General features: G+C 43.7%; 1 protein-coding gene across 3 annotated transcripts in view; it reads right to left on the reverse strand.

The window, feature by feature from the left end:
• GAS2 (growth arrest specific 2) overlaps positions 1-18,818 on the reverse strand; it is a 108,779-nt gene that overhangs the window by 44,353 nt on the left and 45,608 nt on the right. For all 3 annotated transcript variants that reach the window (XM_073604019.1, XM_073604020.1, XM_073604018.1), the window contains exon 4: positions 12,706-12,847. In XM_073604019.1, the coding sequence (XP_073460120.1) occupies positions 12,706-12,847 (142 nt within the window). The remainder of the gene's footprint in view (positions 1-12,705; positions 12,848-18,818) is intronic.

An 18,818-nucleotide genomic window follows, 5' to 3' on the forward strand; every position in this document is an offset into this window, starting at 1 on the left:
GGGACTTGGTCACCCAGCGCCCAGGGAGAAGATGCCAAACTGTAGACATCATGTGTCAGCAACCCCCCCCCCCCCGCAGCATCCAGCATTAACCTGCACGCCCACCCCTTTAGGCATAAATTCCCCATATACACACCCCCCTTTCTACACCCCCCATCTACACACCCCATCTACACCCCCCATCTACACACCCCCCATCTACACACCCCATCTTCACCCCCACCGTCTACACCCCCATCTACACACACCCCATCTACACACCCCCTATCTACACCCCCCATCTACACACACCCCATCTACACACCCCATCTACACCCCCCCCATCTACACCCCCCCATCTACACACCCCCCATCTACACACCCCATCTTCACCCCCACCGTCTACACCCCCATCTACACACACCCCATCTACACCCCCCTATCTACACACCCCATCTACACCCCCACCATCTACACCCCCCCGTCTACACCCCACTCTACACCCCCCTATCTACACACCCCATCTACACACCCCATCTACACCCCCACGGTCTACACCCCCCCATCTACACCCCCCCATCTACACCCCCCCATCTACACCCCCCTATCTACACCCCACTCTACACCCCCCTATCTACACACCCCATCTACACACCCCATCTACACCCCCACCATCTACACCCCCCCATCTACACCCCCACCATCTACACCCCCCCATCTACACCCCACTCTACACACCCCATCTACACACCCCATCTACACCCCCACCATCTACACCCCCCCATCTACACCCCACTCTACACACCCCATCTACACACCCCATCTACACCCCCACCATCTACACCCCCCCATCTGCACCCCACTCTACACCACCCCATCTACACACCCCATCTACACCCCCACCGTCTACACCCCCATCTACACCCCCCCATCTACACCCCCCATCTACACACACCCTCCATCTACACACCCCATCTACACCCTCACCGTCTACACCCCCACCGTCTACACCCCCCATCTACACACCCCATCTACACCCCCACCATCTACACCCCCATCTACACCCCCCATCTACACTCCCCATCTACACCCCCACCATCTACACACCCCATCTACACCCCCCTCTACACCCTCACTGTCTACACCCCCCATCTACACACCCCATCTACACCCCCACCATCTACACACCCCATCTACACCCCCCATCTACACCCCCACCATCTACACACCCCATCTACACACACCCCATCTACACCCTCACCATCTACACCCCCATCTACACCCCCCATCTACACACCCCATCTACACCCCCCATCTACACCCCCCATCTACACACCCCATCTACACCCCCCATCTACACCCCCACCATCTACACACCCCATCTACACCGCCCTATCTACAACCCCTATCTACACCCCCACCGTCTACACCCCCCATCTACACACCCCATCTACACCCCCACCGTCTACACCCCCCATCTACACCCCCCATCTACACACCCTATCTACACCCCCCATCTAAACCCCCACCGTCTACACCCCCCATCTACACCCCCCATCTACACTCCCTATCTACACCCCCCATCTACACCCCCCATCTACACCCCCTATCTACACCCCCCATCTACACCCCTATCTACACCCCCACCGTCTACACCCCCCATCTACACACCCCATCTACACCCCCATCTACACACACCCCATCTACACCCCCCCCCATCTACAGACCTTATCTACACACACCCCATCTACACACACCCCATCTACACACCCCAGCTACACCCCCACCATCTACACTCCCCCATCTACACCCCCATCTACACCCCCCATCTACACCCCCACCGTCTACACCCCCCCATCTACACACCCCATCTACACCCCCCCATCTACACCCCCCCATCTACACCCCCTATCTACACCCCCACATCTACACACCCCATCTACACACACCCCATCTACACACCCCAGGCACACACCCCCCATCTACACACCCCCCATCTACACACCCCATCTACAGACCTTATCTACACACACCCCATCCACACACACCCCATCTACACACACCCCATCTACACACCCCCATCTACACACACCCCATCTACACACACCCCATCTACACACCCCATCTACACACACCCCATCTACACACACCCCATCTACACACACCCCATCTACAAACCTTATCAACACACACCCCATCTGCACCCCCCCATCTACAGACCCCATCTACACACACCCCATCTACACACACACCCCATCTACACACACCCCATCTACACACCCCATCTACACACACCCCATCTACACAACCCATCTACACACCCCATCTACACACACCCCATCTACACACCCCCCATCTACACCCCCCCATCTACACACACACAACCTGAGACATTGGAAGAGTTATCCTCTTGTGAGCACAAACCATGAGTTATAACCGTTGTGGTCGGATGGAGATCTGTGTGAATGGTGCGCATACAATCACTCCAATGTATGATTAGTAATGGAAAAACACAGAGAACTCAGAATGGTGTTCAGAGACCTCTGCATTGTGCTAAAGTGTATGTACACCCCCAACAATGAACCACTCTGATTGGCTCCATTTTGGCCTGTTAAAGTGACACTAAATGATATCCTTATTCTCCAAATAATAGCCATACACATCCACTACTTAACAGTCCTGTAATCTATTTTCCATGAAATTGTCCCCTTGTATTGTCCTCTGTGAGCTCCCGATCCTGTCCTTTTCCCACCTCACTTCCCTTTGTTTGGAATGAGCAGAGCACACTGTGTGTGGTCATGTACACCGCTCTATGTACACTAATCTATAATCCATAGTCCAATCTATAGTCCATGATCAATAGTCCGTAGTCCACAGTCAGTAGTCTACAGTCAATAGTCTATAGTCCATAGTTCATAGTCCATAGTCTATAGGGCGTACATTGTCTATAGTCCAGTCTATTATGCATAGTCCATAGTCTATAGTCCAGTCTATTGGGTATAGTCTATAGGGCGGACATAGTCCATAGTCTATAGACCTGTCCATTTGGGCATAGTTTATAATCCATAGTCTAGTCTATAGGACATAGTCCATAGTCTACAGTCCATAGCCTATAGTCCAGTCTATTGGGCATAGTCTATAGTCCATAGCCTAGTCCAGTCTATTGCGCATGGTCCATAATCCATTGTACATAGTCAATGGTCTATAGTCCAGTCTTTAGGGCATAGCCCATAGTACATATTCCATAGTCTATAGTCAAGTCTATTGGGCATTGTCTATAATCCAGTCTATTGGGCATAGTCTATAGTCCAGTCTATAGGACACAGTCCATAGTACATAGTCCACAGTCTATAGTCCAATCTATGGTGCATAGTCTATAGTCCAGTCTATAGGGCATAGGACATAGTCCATCATCTACAGTCTATAGTCTAGTCTACTGGGCATTTTCCATAGTACATAGTCTATACTCCATAGTCTATAGTGTATAGTCTATAGTACATAATACATTGTCTATACTACAGTCTATAGTGTATAGTCCATAGTACATAGTACACAATTCCATATTTTATAGTCCAGTCTTTAGTCCATAGTCTATAGTCAAGTGTATAGTGCATACTCCATAGTCCATAGTCTATAGTCAAGTGTATAGTGCATACTCCATAGTCCATAGTCTATAGTCAAGTGTATAGTGCATACTCCATAGTTCATAGTCTATAGTCAAGTCTATAGTGCATAGTCCATAGTTCATAGTCTATAGTCAAGTCTATAGTGCATAGTCCATAGTTCATAGTCTATAGTCAAGTCTATAGTGCATACTCCATAGTTCATAGTCTATAGTCAAGTGTATAGTGCATAGTCCATAGTTCATAGTCTATAGTCAAGTGTATAGTGCATAGTCCATAGTCTATAGTACAGTCTGTAGTGTATAGTCCATAATACATAATACATAGTGTACAGTCCATAGTGCATAGTCTATAGTTCCAAAAGACTTGTGGTATGGTTGAGCAATGAAGTGGGCCCACATCCCAAATAGTAGAGATAATGGAGAAAATTCCCCCTTAACGGGATTTTAGTGGCCCAAATAATCAAATCTCTAACATACAGAATCAGACAAATAAAAAATGTATATAAAATTTGAACAAAATGTGTTCAAATTTTATATACCCTTTTTTTTTTTTTTTTTTTTTTTTTTTTTGGGGGGGTTCTGAGTGTTAGAGATTTAATTATTTGGGCCACTACAGTCCTGTTAAGGGGGATTTTTCTCTATTATAGTCTATAGTCCAGTCTGTAGTGTATAGTCCATAATACATTATACATAGTCCATTGTCTATAGTCCATCTCAGGGGGGAGAAGAAAGGGTGGCTGTGTTCTGATCAATGTCTGTAGCCAACCCTCTAACAGGAAGTCAGACTGAAATAGAATTTTATTTTCTAAACCAGAATTTAGTGTCACTTTAAAAATCCTATGAAAGTGATTTGTTCTATCTGTTCAATAAATGCAAAGAGGACCTATTGATCCTGCCAGAAAGCTTGTGAGCCGATAACCTCCTGTGCAGCACAGTTATCAGTTATATTGTTCCCATTTATTTCTAGACTACAAACCACCTCCACCTATGTTATGGGGGATGAAGAAAAGGGGAGGTGTTCTGTAGAAATAACTGTGTAACAGATAAGAGTGTAGCATAGAAAGTTATGAGTTACATAGATACAGAGATGATAGTAGTGTCACTCTAGAACAGCAAGTGAGTTACTGGCAGGATCACCAGGTGACAATAAGGGAAAAAAGTCTAAAAAAGAAAACGAATGCAGACATCACATCTGATGGGCCTGTAAGCTGCAATAGATTATGTTTTTGTTCTGGGGTTTAGATACATTTTAAATTAAATGTGAATGTTCGGTGCGCAGAGCAGAGCGGAGGTGATGTGTACAGAGGACACCAGGAATACAAGGATGGCGATATGTGAAATGGTGATGGACGAGCAATGATTAAAAATCTGCGTCCTACCAATATACAGCTGGGGTGGCATCTAGAAGACATTAGCTTACAACAAAGGAGAAAATAAAGATAATATTATTACTATTATTACTATAATATATTATAATATTATAACATTAATAATATTAATACTATTAATATTATAAGTATAAAATATTATAATATAAAATTATATTATATAAATCAAAAACATAAAATAATAATATTATAAGTATTAATAAAAAACTACAAACATACATAACTATTAATATTATAATACTATAAATATATAATATTATAATATAAACTTATATTATATAGAAACGTATAATAATATAAAGTATTTAAAAAAAAACTAAAAACATACATAACTATTAATAATATATAATATTTTAATATAATATTATATATAACATTATAATATTAAAAGTATTAAAATAAACTAAAAACTTTCAGAATTAATAATATGATAATATAAAATGATATTATATATACATTTCTAATATAATACATATTAAAAAAAACTAAACACATACATAGCTATTAGTATTATAATATTATAGAGTAAAATTATATTATATATAAAATTCTAATATGATACATACTAAAAAGAAAACTTAAAACATGCATAACTGTCAATATTATAATATTATAAATATATAATACAGTATGTATATATAAAAACGTTTAAAAAAAATACTAAAAACATACATAACTATCAATATTATAATATTGATATTATAGAATAAATATACTAATATATTGATATGATAGAATAAATATATATATAAAATTATAGAATAAATATACTGTGTATATATATCTATATATATATATATAGATATATATATCTATATATTTATATAGATATATATACACAGTATATTTATTATTTTTATTATTATTATTTATTTATTTATATTTATCTATCTATCTATATATATATATATATATATTCACAGTATGTATATATAAAAACTAAAAACTTTCATAATTATTAGTATTGTAATATAAAGTGATATTATATATACAATTCTAATATTATATGTATTTTAAAAAATACTAAAAACATACATAAATATCAATATTATAATATAAACATACTCTTTTTCTCTCTCTCTCTCTCTTTTTCTCTCTCTCTCTCTCTCTCTCTCTCTCTCTCTCTCTCTCTCTATATAATTGAATTATTTAAAAAATGACATAACTACATGCAGGGCACATTATAATTTAAAGAGAAATTTCTAATATCTTTATTACTGCACAGCACCTGGAAAGGCAATAGTGGCTGCTGCCTAAGGCGGTAATCTTCCAGGGACCATCAAGCATAAAATACAATATGATTTTCCTGCAGTAGGAGGCGTTCTCTCTATATATATATATATATTTAATGGTGATTGGATGCAACTGTCTGGCTGCAGTTTTTTTCCTAGTAGCTATACAAAAATCATCATAAAGCATTCCTGGAAGAGGAATCACTGATCTCTGGCTCCGTCCATCACACAGTTACTGGTATTGCTTCTTGAAAGGTTACGCAGCAATTTTTTTTTTTGGGGGGGGGAGGGGGAGGAGGAATCGAAAGTTTGGCAGACGCTGTCCAAACCGTCAGCTGGCCGACTGTCTACGACACGTGAAGCATAAAATGAGGAACAGACAGAGCATTGTCAGTGCGCAGCACTCACTGTCCATACTCTGACCTTTCTCCTCTCATAAAGGAGCAAAAAATTCCTTTTCAAAGAAGATGATTTATCTTATGGCGGTCTTGAGGTCTGAATGTTTGTTTTTTTGTTTATTATTAGATATATGAAGCTAAAACATTTTTTTTTTACTTCTTTTTATTGCGTTTGAATATCGTATCTTCTGTACTTGCAGCCAGCTGAATTTTCTAGGCTAATTTACTTCTATACTGTGAATAGCCCTAATAGGTAGGAGGGATCAGATTGCACAGGGTGGGTCAGAATAGGGACACAATCCCTCCCACTCCACTAGCCTAGATGGGACCATCTGGATAAATGATGCATAGGACGTGTCATGGACATGGATATCCAGTGAGAGAAGTGTAGCGCCCTCTAGTGTGAAGTGCAGGTAAGACATAGTCTGGCTCCGGGATAAACCTCATTAAGTCTGGGTCAGGGTTACTAGAGTTCAGGGCTGGATGACTCACCCTGGCAGCTCTCTGGTGCCCCTCCTGTTTCTAGAATGTTGGAGAACATTCTAGAAGATAGTGGGCGGGGGGGGGGGGGGCTAAGAGGGGCTGCCTGGGATTTTTGTGGGCCCTCAGCCAATCCCCAGGAGTAGGTCTGCAGGGGACTGAGAAGTCCAAAAAAAGGAAGGGGAGTCGGGAGGAAGATGAAGAATCCGCGCTGAGGAGAGTCTGTCGGTGGTCCTTGAAGGACCTCTGCTGGAGAGGGGTTTTACTGATAGGGGGTAGAGCCAATCCTGTTGCACTGGACCCAGGATCTATTGGTTCAACAGGGGGCCTGGGGAGAAGAGGGGACTCTTTATCTTCCACTGGGCTTTGACGGAGTATTCCCTACGGGTCACAGCTCCCAGCATGAAAGGTAAAGTTCCCCGGGTGCTATCAGTTCAGAAGAGGGTCGGAGAGGGACAGGTGGAGTTGCCCTTGGGTGAAGGTTCCAGGCTGTGCAGAGCAGTCCCAGGTGGAGTCAGGGAGGTTCTATGGGGCCCTATGATTTCTATTGGTGGCCCTGGTGAAATGTAGTAGGCCATACAAGTGCAGAGTGTGCCAGAGACTGAACATAGACACAAGTGTCATGGAGACACATAGAGTGCACTAGGAGTCGCTAGATGACACGGGATGCTGTGGGGTACACTAGAACAGTGTTTCTCAACTCCAGTGCTCAAGGCACCCCAACAGGTCATGTTTTCAGGCTTCCCATTATTTTGCACAGGTGATTTGATCAGTTTCACTGCCTTAGTAATTACCACAGCCGTTCCATCTGAGGGAAATCCTGAAAACATGACCTGTTGGGGCGCCTTGAGGACTGGAATTGAGAAACACTGCTCTAGAGTCACAGGGGTGCACAGGAGTCTTGGGGCACACAGGGGTGCACTGGAATCATAGAGTGCACATGGGATGCATAGGATTCATGAGGCACACAGGGGATGCATGAAATTCTTGGGGCACACAGGAGTGCATGGGAGTAATGGGGTGCAGAGGGGTGCACAGGAGTCATAGGGCATACAGGGGTGCATAGAGGTCTTGGGGCACAAAGGAGTGCATGAAATTCTTGGGGCACACAGGGGTGCAATAAATTTCTGGGGCACACAGGGGTGCATGAAATTCTTGGGGCACACAGGGGTGCATGAAATTCCTGGGGCGCACAGGGGTTCATTCAATTTCTGGGGAACACAGGGGTGCATTAAATTCTTGGGGCACACAGGGGTGCATAGGAGTCATGGGGCACACGGGGGTTCACAAGAGTTATAGGGTATACAGGTGTGCATAGGAGTCCTAGGGCACACAGGGGTTGCATGAAATTCTTGGGGCACACAGGGGTGCATGGGAGTCATGAGGCACAGGGGGGGTGCACAAGAGTCATAGGGCACACAAGTGTGCATGGACGTCTTGGGGGGCAGAGGGGTGCACTGGAGTCATAGGATGCACAGGGATGCATAGGAGTCGTGGGGCAGACAGAAGATGCATGAAATTCTTGGGGCACACAGGGGGGCATGGGAGTCATGGGGTGCAGAGGGGGACATAGGAGTCATGTGGTGCAGAAGGGGGCACGGGAGTCAAGGGGTGCAGAGGGGGGCATGGGAGTCATGGGGTGCAGAGAGGGGCATGGGAGTCATGGGGTGCAGAGGGGGGCATGGGAGTCATGGGGTGCAGTGGGGGGCATGGGGTGCAGAGGGGGGCATGGGAGTCATTGGGTGCAGAAGGGTGCATGGGAGTCATGGGGTGCAGAGGGGGGCATGGGAGTCATTGGGTGCAGAAGGGTGCATGGGAGTCATGGGGTGCAGTGGGGGGCGTAGAGTGCAGAGGGGTGCATGGGAGTCATGGGGTGCAGAGGGGGGCATGGGAGTAATGGGGTGCAGAGAGGGGCATGGGAGTCATGGGGTGCAGAGGGGGGCATGGGAGTCATGGGGTGCAGTGGGGGGCATGGGGTGCAGAGGGGGGCATGGGAGTCATTGGGTGCAGAAGGGTGCATGGGAGTCATGGGGTGCAGAGGGGGGCATGGGAGTCATTGGGTGCAGAAGGGTGCATGGGAGTCATGGGGTGCAGTGGGGGGCGTAGAGTGCAGAGGGGTGCATGGGAGTCATGGGGTGCAGAGGGGGGCATGGGAGTAATGGGGTGCAGAAGGGTGCAAGGGAGTCAAGGGGTACACTTGGACCCCTGGGGACCCAGGGGACTTGCATGAGGGGGCACACAAGGATGCACTGAGGTCACAAGAAGACACAGGTTGCTCTGGAGTGTACTGGAGTCCAAGACCACACAGGGGTACATGGAGGTGACAAGAAGACACGGGGTGATTTGATGCTCTGGGGTGCACTGCCTGGTACTGCAGCCGGGGGGCTCAAATCACAAGTCACTTTGTATTTTAGGTAATCGCCAAGTCTCTGTACTTTTCTATGCAATGCAGACAGATCATAGTTGATGGGAGGGGTTAGCGGCGGGCTGTGCAGAGCTTCCTGAAAACCTCACAGCTCCCCCCCCCCTCAGTACTCCTCTCAACAGCTATAAGCACTGATGTACGCTGTGGGAGGAGTTATGCAAATATCAAAATACCTTTAATGGGTGGGTTTGAGTCTGGAGGAGTGGGCGTTCCTAGACAGGCCGTATTTGCATGCAGACCACCCTAGGCAACGCCCACATGTGATTTTGAGCCTTTTTTGAATGAAAGAACTGACGTCCAATGGGTGAAAGGGGTGGGGCCAGGGACAGTCAGACTGGGAGAGGAAAGAGCTCAATGATGTTTGACGTCCTCCAGCCAGGATACGAGGCGGGGCTCTGTCTGACTTGCTGCAGCTTCTAATGCACAGTTTGAGAAGCTCACAGTGTGCGGTGAAATCAGAGGAAGCCATTTCAGTCCTGGAGAGGAGCCGGTACAACTGTGCCAAACTGGAGGGAAGGCCGGGGGGGGGGGGGAGGGTTTAGCGCTAGCTCAGTATTTAAATAAAAATCTAAATACACTTTTAAATAATATTCCGTTTTCTATTTTTTAAGATCTACAAGCCAGTAAACCGTATATTCAGGGAGCAGGAGAAGCGGTGAGCGGCTCATCCTCGGCGAGCGATGGCAATCGATCGCATTCCGCGGGGAGTCGCTCCATCCTGGTGTCTCTATTACAACAGCAGAGATGGAGATGGAGATATGGGGAGTCATCTCTACACAGAGGACCCCGGGGGGGGAGGGGAGGGGAGGGGGGCCCCCCGAGGATCTGGTGTCATCCGACAGAAGGCTTTTTTATAGCCCCGCGCACAGAGCCGCCATTCACCACCGCGCTCCGCCGTCCCCGTTATCTATCTCAGCTCTTTATTCGTTCGGGGCTGACTGGCAGTCATGTGTTTGGCGCCGTGCGATCGCCTCTGATAAAGACGCTTTGATATGAAAAGGAAAAACTCAAACCTAAAATAGACTCTTCCCTGATATGACATATAAAGGCCGTCTTCTTCACTCCCAGCACATAGTTGACATTTTTCCAGCAAATCATTTCTTTCCCCAAGTCAAAAGATCGTACGGCGCCGAGCCGCGCACTTTACTTTTTTTTTATTTTTTTTTATTCCCTACATTCTTAACTCTTTTATTGACAGACGTTTTTGCGTTTTGTTACAAACATGTTTAAAAAAAAAATCATTTTAGGCTTGAAGATTAGTTAAAACCCCTAAACATAAATTTTCTGAAAAGCAGAAGCCCTGGAGAACAAAATAGTTGTTGCAATTTTTTTTCTATATCACAGGATGTTTATGGAATGATTTTTCTTTCAAGCGCAAGTTTTCAGTAAAAGATTAACTAAAGCTAAAAATTCGGATATTTCCGAATTAACGAATTTGTCGAAATTCGGTAAAAAACGAATTCAGAACAAAACAAATTGCACATGTCTAATTGGAGTCAGTGGAAAGAAGAGTGCACCAAGGCTGGTATCATTGGGAGGAATTGTGCCCCATCATTGGTATCATTGGGAGGAATAGTGTCCCATCATTGGTGTCAGTGGGAGGAATTGTGCCCCATCATTGGTGTCATTGGGAGAAATTGTGCCCCATCATTGGTATCATTGGGAGGAATAGTGCCCCATCATTGGTGTCAGTGGGAGGAATTGTGCCCCATCATTGGGAGGAATAGTGCCCCATCATTGGTATCATTGGGAGGAATTGTGCCCCATCATTGGGAGGAATAGTGCCCCATCATTGGTATCATTGGGAGGAATTGTGCCCCATCATTGGTGTCATTGGGAGGAATTGTGCCCCATCATTGGTGTCATTGGGAGAAATTGTGCCCCATCATTGGTATCATTGGGAGGAATAGTGCCCCATCATTGGTGTCAGTGGGAGGAATTGTGCCCCATCATTGGGAGGAATAGTGCCCCATCATTGGTATCATTGGGAGGAATTGTGCCCCATCATTGGTGTCATTGGGAGGAATAGTGCCCCATCATTGGTGTCAGTGGGAGGAATAGTGGCCCATCATTGGTGTCAGTGGGAGGAATTGTGCCCCATCATTGGTGTCATTGGGAGGAATTGTGCCCCATCATTGGTATCATTGGGAGGAATTGTGCCCCATCATTGGGAGGAATAATGCCCCATCATTGGTGTCATTGGGAGGAATTGTGCCCCATCATTGGTGTCATTGGGAGGAATAGTGCCCCATCATTTGTGTCATTGGGAGGAATTGTGCCCCATCATTGGTGTCATTGGGAGGAATTGTGCCCCATCATTGGTATCATTGGGAGGAATTGTGCCCCATCATTGGGAGGAATAGTGCCCCATCATTGGTGTCATTGGGAGGAATTGTGCCCCATCATTGGTGTCATTGGGAGGAATTGTGCCCCATCATTGGGAGGAATAGTGTCCCATCATTGGTGTCATTGGGAGGAATTGTGCCCCATCAACGGTGTCAGTGGGAGAAATAGTGCCCCATCATTGGTATCAGTGGGAGGAATAGTGCCCCATCATTGATAGGAATAGTGCCCCATCATTGGTATCAGTGGGAGGAATAGTGCCCCATCATTGGTATCAGTGGGAGGAATAGTGCCCCATGATTGGTGTCATTGGGAGGAATTGTGCCCCATCATTGGTATCAGTGAGAGGAATTATGTCTCCTTGCTTGAGTGAGTGAATGGAATAGTGCCAAAGGGCCAGATAAAAGCAAGCAAAGGGCAGCATAGTTTGGAGATCATTGATCTATTAGATTAGATGCATTAACTGCCCTCCACTAAACCTAATGGAGAGCAGATCGTGCTTCATTAGCTTCTTTCACAGCCACAGAGGCCAGGAAAGTGACAGCAGAACCTGGAAGTGATGTAATGCATTTCACTTCCGGGCTCTTACTGCTGGTCTCTCTTCCCTCTAGCTGGCCGTTTGCCATGCCAGTCCCAGGTTCACTGGTGGGAAGGTGGAGCCCTGTAGCACAGAAGTGGCAGTTTGCAGGGTGAGCGGGGCGGAGATGGGGTGCAGATGTTCCAGGGGTGCGTAGAAGTGATCCAGCAGCTGTACAGATACTTCAGTTATTCAGACACTTCAATGAGTATAAGAAAAGTTACCTGAGCAGAACTATAAGTAAAGCTGGTGACTTACCGAGTCCTTCAGACTCAAACAAGCAGGTCTCCCCAACACCTATACTTCTACACCAGGACAGGAAGTTGGCCGTGTTGTCTCGTGCGAAGAAGGACCCAGATGGGGCGTTGGCTCGGCATGGAATCCTCTTGGATGGAAGACCCTGTAGAAACACACAAAGCTTGTTACAGCCGTGAAGGTCCATCTATACTATAGGAACCCTTTTTTTTTCTTTTTTTGGTCAAACACAGTCTGATTTACATCAAAAATGTGTTCTCAAAAGACACCTTGCCTGGCACATCCAATGAGCAACCACTCTGAAGGGTTATGGATAAAATAAAAAAGAAGACAAAAATGATCATCTTCCCATCACAGTCCTACTGCAATTATTAATATTTAGCAGGATGAGAACCCTTATCCTAAACCTAACCTTAAATTCAACCTAACCCCCAATCCTTAGCCTTAATCTTGCCTCTTACACTTAACCTAACCCCGGCCTCAATCCTTGACCTAATTCCCAACGCTTTACCTCAAATTTACCCCTTAAACTTAACCTAACCCCAACCTTAAACTTCAACCTAACCTCCAAAACTTATCCTCAATTTCACCCATTACACTTCACCTAACCCCCTGCCTCAATCCTGAACCTAATCCCAAAACCTTTATCTCAACTTTACTGTTTACACTTAACCTAACTCCAGCCTCAATCCTCAACCTAACGCACAACCCTTAGCCTCAGCCTTACCCCTTACACTTAACCTAACCCCAGCCTCATTTTTCAACCTAACCCCCAACCCTTTACCTCAACTTTACCCCTTAAACTTTACCTAACCCCAGCCTCAATCCTCAACCTAACCATTTACCGTAATTTTAATCTCAACCAAACTCTTCACTTACAATCTAACCCATTAACTTTACCCTCAACCTAAACCTTTACCCTTACCCTAAACCTAGCCCTAATCTCAACCTAACTCTCAACCCTTAGCCTCTACTTTAGCCTTTACACTTAGCCTAACCTCATCCTCAATCCTTAACCCAATCCCCAATCCTTTACTTCAACTATAACCCTTTCAATTAATCAAACCCAACCTTATGCTTCAACCTAACCCCCAACACTTATTCTCAACTTTTCCCATTACACATCACCTAACCCCGGCCTCTGTCTTGAACCTAACCCCCAACACTTATTCTCAACCTTTCCCATTACACATCACCTAACCCCAGCCTCTGTCTTGAACCTAACCCCCAACACTTATTCTCAACCTTTCCCATTACACATCACCTACCCCAGGCCTCTGTCTTGAACCAAACCCCCAACACTTATTCTCAACCTTTCCCATTACACTTAACCTAACCCCTGTCTTGGACCTAACCCCCAAGCTTTAGCCTCAACTTTACCTCTTACACTTAACCTAACCCCAACCTCAATCCTCAAACTAACTCCAACCCTTAACCTCAGCCTAACTTTTTACCCTTACAGAAAAACCTAACCCTAATCTCAACTTAACCCTCAACCCTTAGCCTCATATTTACCAATTACACTCAAACTAACCCCAACTTCAACTTTTAATCTAACCCCCAACCCTTTACATCAACTTTACTCCTTACACCTATCCTAACCCAGTCTTTATCCTGAACCTAACACTTTTAGCCCCACATTTACAGTTTAAACTTAATCTAACCCAAATCTCAATCTTTAACCCAATTTCCAACCATTAGCCTCATCTTTAACCCTTAGATTTAACCTAATCACAACATCAATCCTCAACCTAACACCAGCCCTTATCCCCAGTCTAATTGCCCTTACATTAACCTTCAGCCTGAACTCCTCCTCTATCCTCAATCTTCACCTTAACCCACAACCTTCACACTCTCTCTTACTCTACACCCTAATGGCCCGTACACACGATCCGAAAATCAGACGAAAAAAAACGCTTTTGACGCGATCGTACGATAATCGGATCGTTAGAATAGAGCTTTCGAGAGCCGATCACGGCAATTCATCCGATATTATTCGATCGGACAAGCACAAAAATTGTCTTTGTACGATACCAGATTTGTGCGATTTTCGTTTAGTTAGTACAGTTGTCATCCGAAAATACAATACAAATACATTACAACACATGACATCACTTCCGTACGAGAATTTCCATGACTTTAGTAACCTATTCAATTTCTACTTGCGACTATTAAGCGAAAAAAGTTGGACGATCTGTCGTCCGATTTTCGGATCATGTGTACGGGCCATCCCCCTACATTCCAAACCCCCTACCCTAATTTTGAACCTAACTCCAACCACAGTAACCCCTAACAATACTTTCAAACCAACCACTATTTTAAACTCCCTAAACCCAATTCTAAAACCAACCACTAATCCCAATCTAAACTAAATTTTCTCAGCCTGTAATGCCAACCACAATTCCCGACCCAACCCCAAACCAACACTCTCAGCCTAATCCCTGAATTAGATCCTCAAACATACCCATTACCTTAAACCTAACCTCTAACCCTAAGCCTAAAGTTAATTCTCAATGCAACTTTCATCCTTTCAACCTATTCTATATCACTCACCCTAATATCAAAATTCAACCTAATCCCTAATCCTCAACCCAACACCTAAACCTCATTCTGATCTCCAATCTCAACCTCAGTCCTAAGCTTTCCCTAACCTCAATACTCACCTCCTTCTCTCTTACCCTCGGCCAGCCCTAAATATTTCCATTAACCTAGCCTTTTAAACAGAACTCCAGACTAAACAAATAACAAGACAAAAATAAATAGACCATTAAAAGATGCAAACAAAAGTTTGTTAAAATTAAGGGATGAGTGAACTGGACAAATTTTAGATCTCAGGAGGTTCCAAAATCCAGCAAATCTGCTAGCTCCAAACATTCAACTCCCAAAACCTATGTTATTTTTTTTCTTGCTTTTTTTTAAGGAGAACTTGTAAACTTTTTTTTTTTATTAAGGCTCCATGCACACTGAAGCTGATAAACGGCCGTTTTTGGGCGTTTGTGCGTTTTTTTTTTTTAACAGCCCATAAACTCCCCTCTATGTTATCCTATGTGTCCATGCACACATGGATGCACACATGGATGTTTTTGGATGTTTATCAGCAGTGGAGTTTATGGGCTGTTTTCTGAACGCCGTAACATCGCGTTCAGGAGTTGTTGTTACGCCCTGAGCCAACCCATTTGTTTGACAATTAACATTCACTGTTGTCTTTTGCTTCTCCTCCCGGCCAATCAAGAAGTGGGTCTTAAGACCCGATTGGCCAAAAGGTGACGTGACCGTATTGGCCAGCCGAGGAGAAGCAGGGGGGAAGTCGGCGAGGAGGCGAGGAGGAGGCACAGGTGAAGCCCCTGAAGCTGCCCGTGACCTAGAAGGGGTAAGTGCGGGGCTGGTGGGCGAATGGATGGACAGGCGAGCAACGGGGGGTGGGGGGGTTTGACTGATGGACCGACCACCAGCCGCCACTGCTTAGGAGCCATATGGGGGTTGGTCATTTGGGAAAGGAGTCAACATCATTGGGTGTGGTGGGTCATCGTGATTGACATTGATCTACATGGCTAAATGATGTTATTGATGTTGGATTTACAGCAGTGGCCTTGGTTTATTATTGAATTAATAATTATATAATAAAAATGTATTTCTTTATAGCTAATAAAGAACGATGTAGGTGTTTTTATATTTCACCCTTTTTTTATGAATGTGTAACAAGTTTTGCCCATTTATCTGGCTGGTGGGAGGATATTTGGGGGCTCCCTTATTTCAAAGAGGACTTCTAAATACAATAGTGGCCAACTGTCCCGAATTGGCCGGGACAGTGACGGATTTTTAAAGAGCTGTCCCGACACGGCTTTGTTTTGGGATACCTGTAAGCTCCCCCTTCCCACAAAGACCCCCCCTCACATCCCTTTTTAGTGAACAGGATGCGGGGAATGCACCATTGTTTGGTAGTGCAAGGCCAACACGTTAGAGCATTGCCACGAGCTACACTGTGCTGCAATGCATGTTCATTGGCAAATTGCAGTTTTCGGATTGAATGGCTCCACTTCCTGCCAACACATGTAACCAGGGCCGTCTTTAACACGGGGCAAAAGGGGCAGCTGCCCCGATGTCAGAAATGATGAAATCAGACCCGAGACAGAAGTAAAGTTAAATCACACTTGTTTAATAATAAAAGTAAATGGAACAAACATACTCAAAACATAGTCAAAGTTCGGTAACCGGAACGAATAGTCAGCCAAGCCAGAAGTCAGGGATCAATGTAGTGGAACAGCAAGCAGGATCTGGAGCCAGAAGGGATGTCAGAAAAGCCAGTCTTTAAACAAGATCTCTGTGATGTTGACCAAGGCGAAGGCAGAGATCTTCTGGACTGGATGGCTTAAGTAGGTAGAACTGTTGAGCAGGATATCATCAACAGCTGAGTAACTGTGGAGAGATAGGAGCTGGCAATTAGCCGACAGCTGAGCGGCCAGCTCAGAGAAGGAAGGGCTGAGCCCAGCCCTGACACCTCAAGCCAAGTCCTTGTTGTGGGGCCCAAGGCAGCTTTCCCTTGAGCCCACACTGCCTGCAAATAGTTGATAAGTGGATTAGGAAGAGCCCAAGAAATGCCCAGGTTCCAATCAATATCAAAGACGGCCCTGCATGCAACGTGTGTTGCTATGCATTGCTGCAAAGCGAGCATAACACACACATTAGCACAATGTGAATGGGCCCTGACTCAGACCCTCGGACCAAGAAAAAGTCGTACCCCAATTATCAATATTAGACATGTGCACTGCTGAAAAATTTGTTCATTTTTGTTTTCGTTTCATTCGTTTTTCGGGTTTTTTTGGGAAATTCCAAAATTTGTAAAATCGAAGATTCAGAATTTTTAAATTCGGAAATTTGAAAATCCAAAAATTCGAAAATCCAAAAATTCGAAAATCCGAAAATAAAAAAGGAAAATCCGAAAATTCGAAACAATAACTAAATAATAATAACTAACTAGTAAATTATAGGTATTGGAATATTCCTTTCAAATTTGTCTGTTAGTGAATGTAACGAATACAAATTTATCCGAAGTTACAAATTATCCGTAATAACGAATGCCGCATCTAAACAAATGGAATGGAACAAAATAATAATAAATAATAATAATATGTTTTTACTATTATTATTATTAATTTGTTACGCTCCATTCGTTTAGATGCGGCATCCGTTATTACGGATAATTTATAACTTCGGATAAATTCGTATTCATTACTTTAACTAACAGTCAAATTTGAAAGGAAATTCCAATACCTATAATTTAATAGTTAGTGATAGTTAAGTTATCATTAGTTAGTTATTATTTCCGATTTTTTAATTTTTGGGTTTTTGAATTTTCGAATCTTCGTTGTTATTTTCGGATTTTCGTTCTTTAGAATGTTTTCATTCTTATTTTTGGACTTACGAATTTTTGGATTTTCGCATTTTTGAATTTAGAATTTACGAAATTTACGAAATTTCAAATTTCATAATATTCTGAAGAATCCAGAAATTCAAAAATTCAGAAAATTCAGATATTTCCGAATTAACGAATTTGACTAAATTTGTTAAAAAACTAATTTGGAATGTATTTTTGGATTTTCGTTCTTTTGAATTTTCGGATTTTCATTCTTATTTTTGGATTTATGAATTTACGATTTTTTAGATTTTCGGATCTTTGAATTCCGAATTTCCAAATTTCAGAAGTTTTGAATTTCTGAATATTTTGAAAAATTCGGGAATTCAAAAATTTGGAAATTCGGATATTTACGAATTAACGAATTTGTCTAAATTCGTTAAAATAACTCATTCTGAACTTGTTTTCGGATTTTCGTTATTTTGAATTTTCGGATTTTCATTCTTCTTTTTGGATTTACGAATTTTTGGATTTTCAGATTTTTTTCATTTCGAATTTACAAAATTTCGAATTTCAGAATATTCTGAAAAATTCGGAAATTCAAAAATTCGGAAATTCGGATATTTCCGAATTAACGAATTTGTCTGAATTTGTTAAAAAACGAATTCGGAACTTATTTTCGGATATTCGTTCTTTTGAATTTTTTGGATTTTCAGTCTTATTTTTGGATTTACGAATTTACGAATTTTTGGATTTTCAGATT

This window comes from Aquarana catesbeiana, linkage group LG11, assembly GCF_042186555.1.
Source record: "Aquarana catesbeiana isolate 2022-GZ linkage group LG11, ASM4218655v1, whole genome shotgun sequence".
In the NCBI taxonomy this organism is placed as follows: Eukaryota; Metazoa; Chordata; class Amphibia; order Anura; family Ranidae; genus Aquarana; species Aquarana catesbeiana.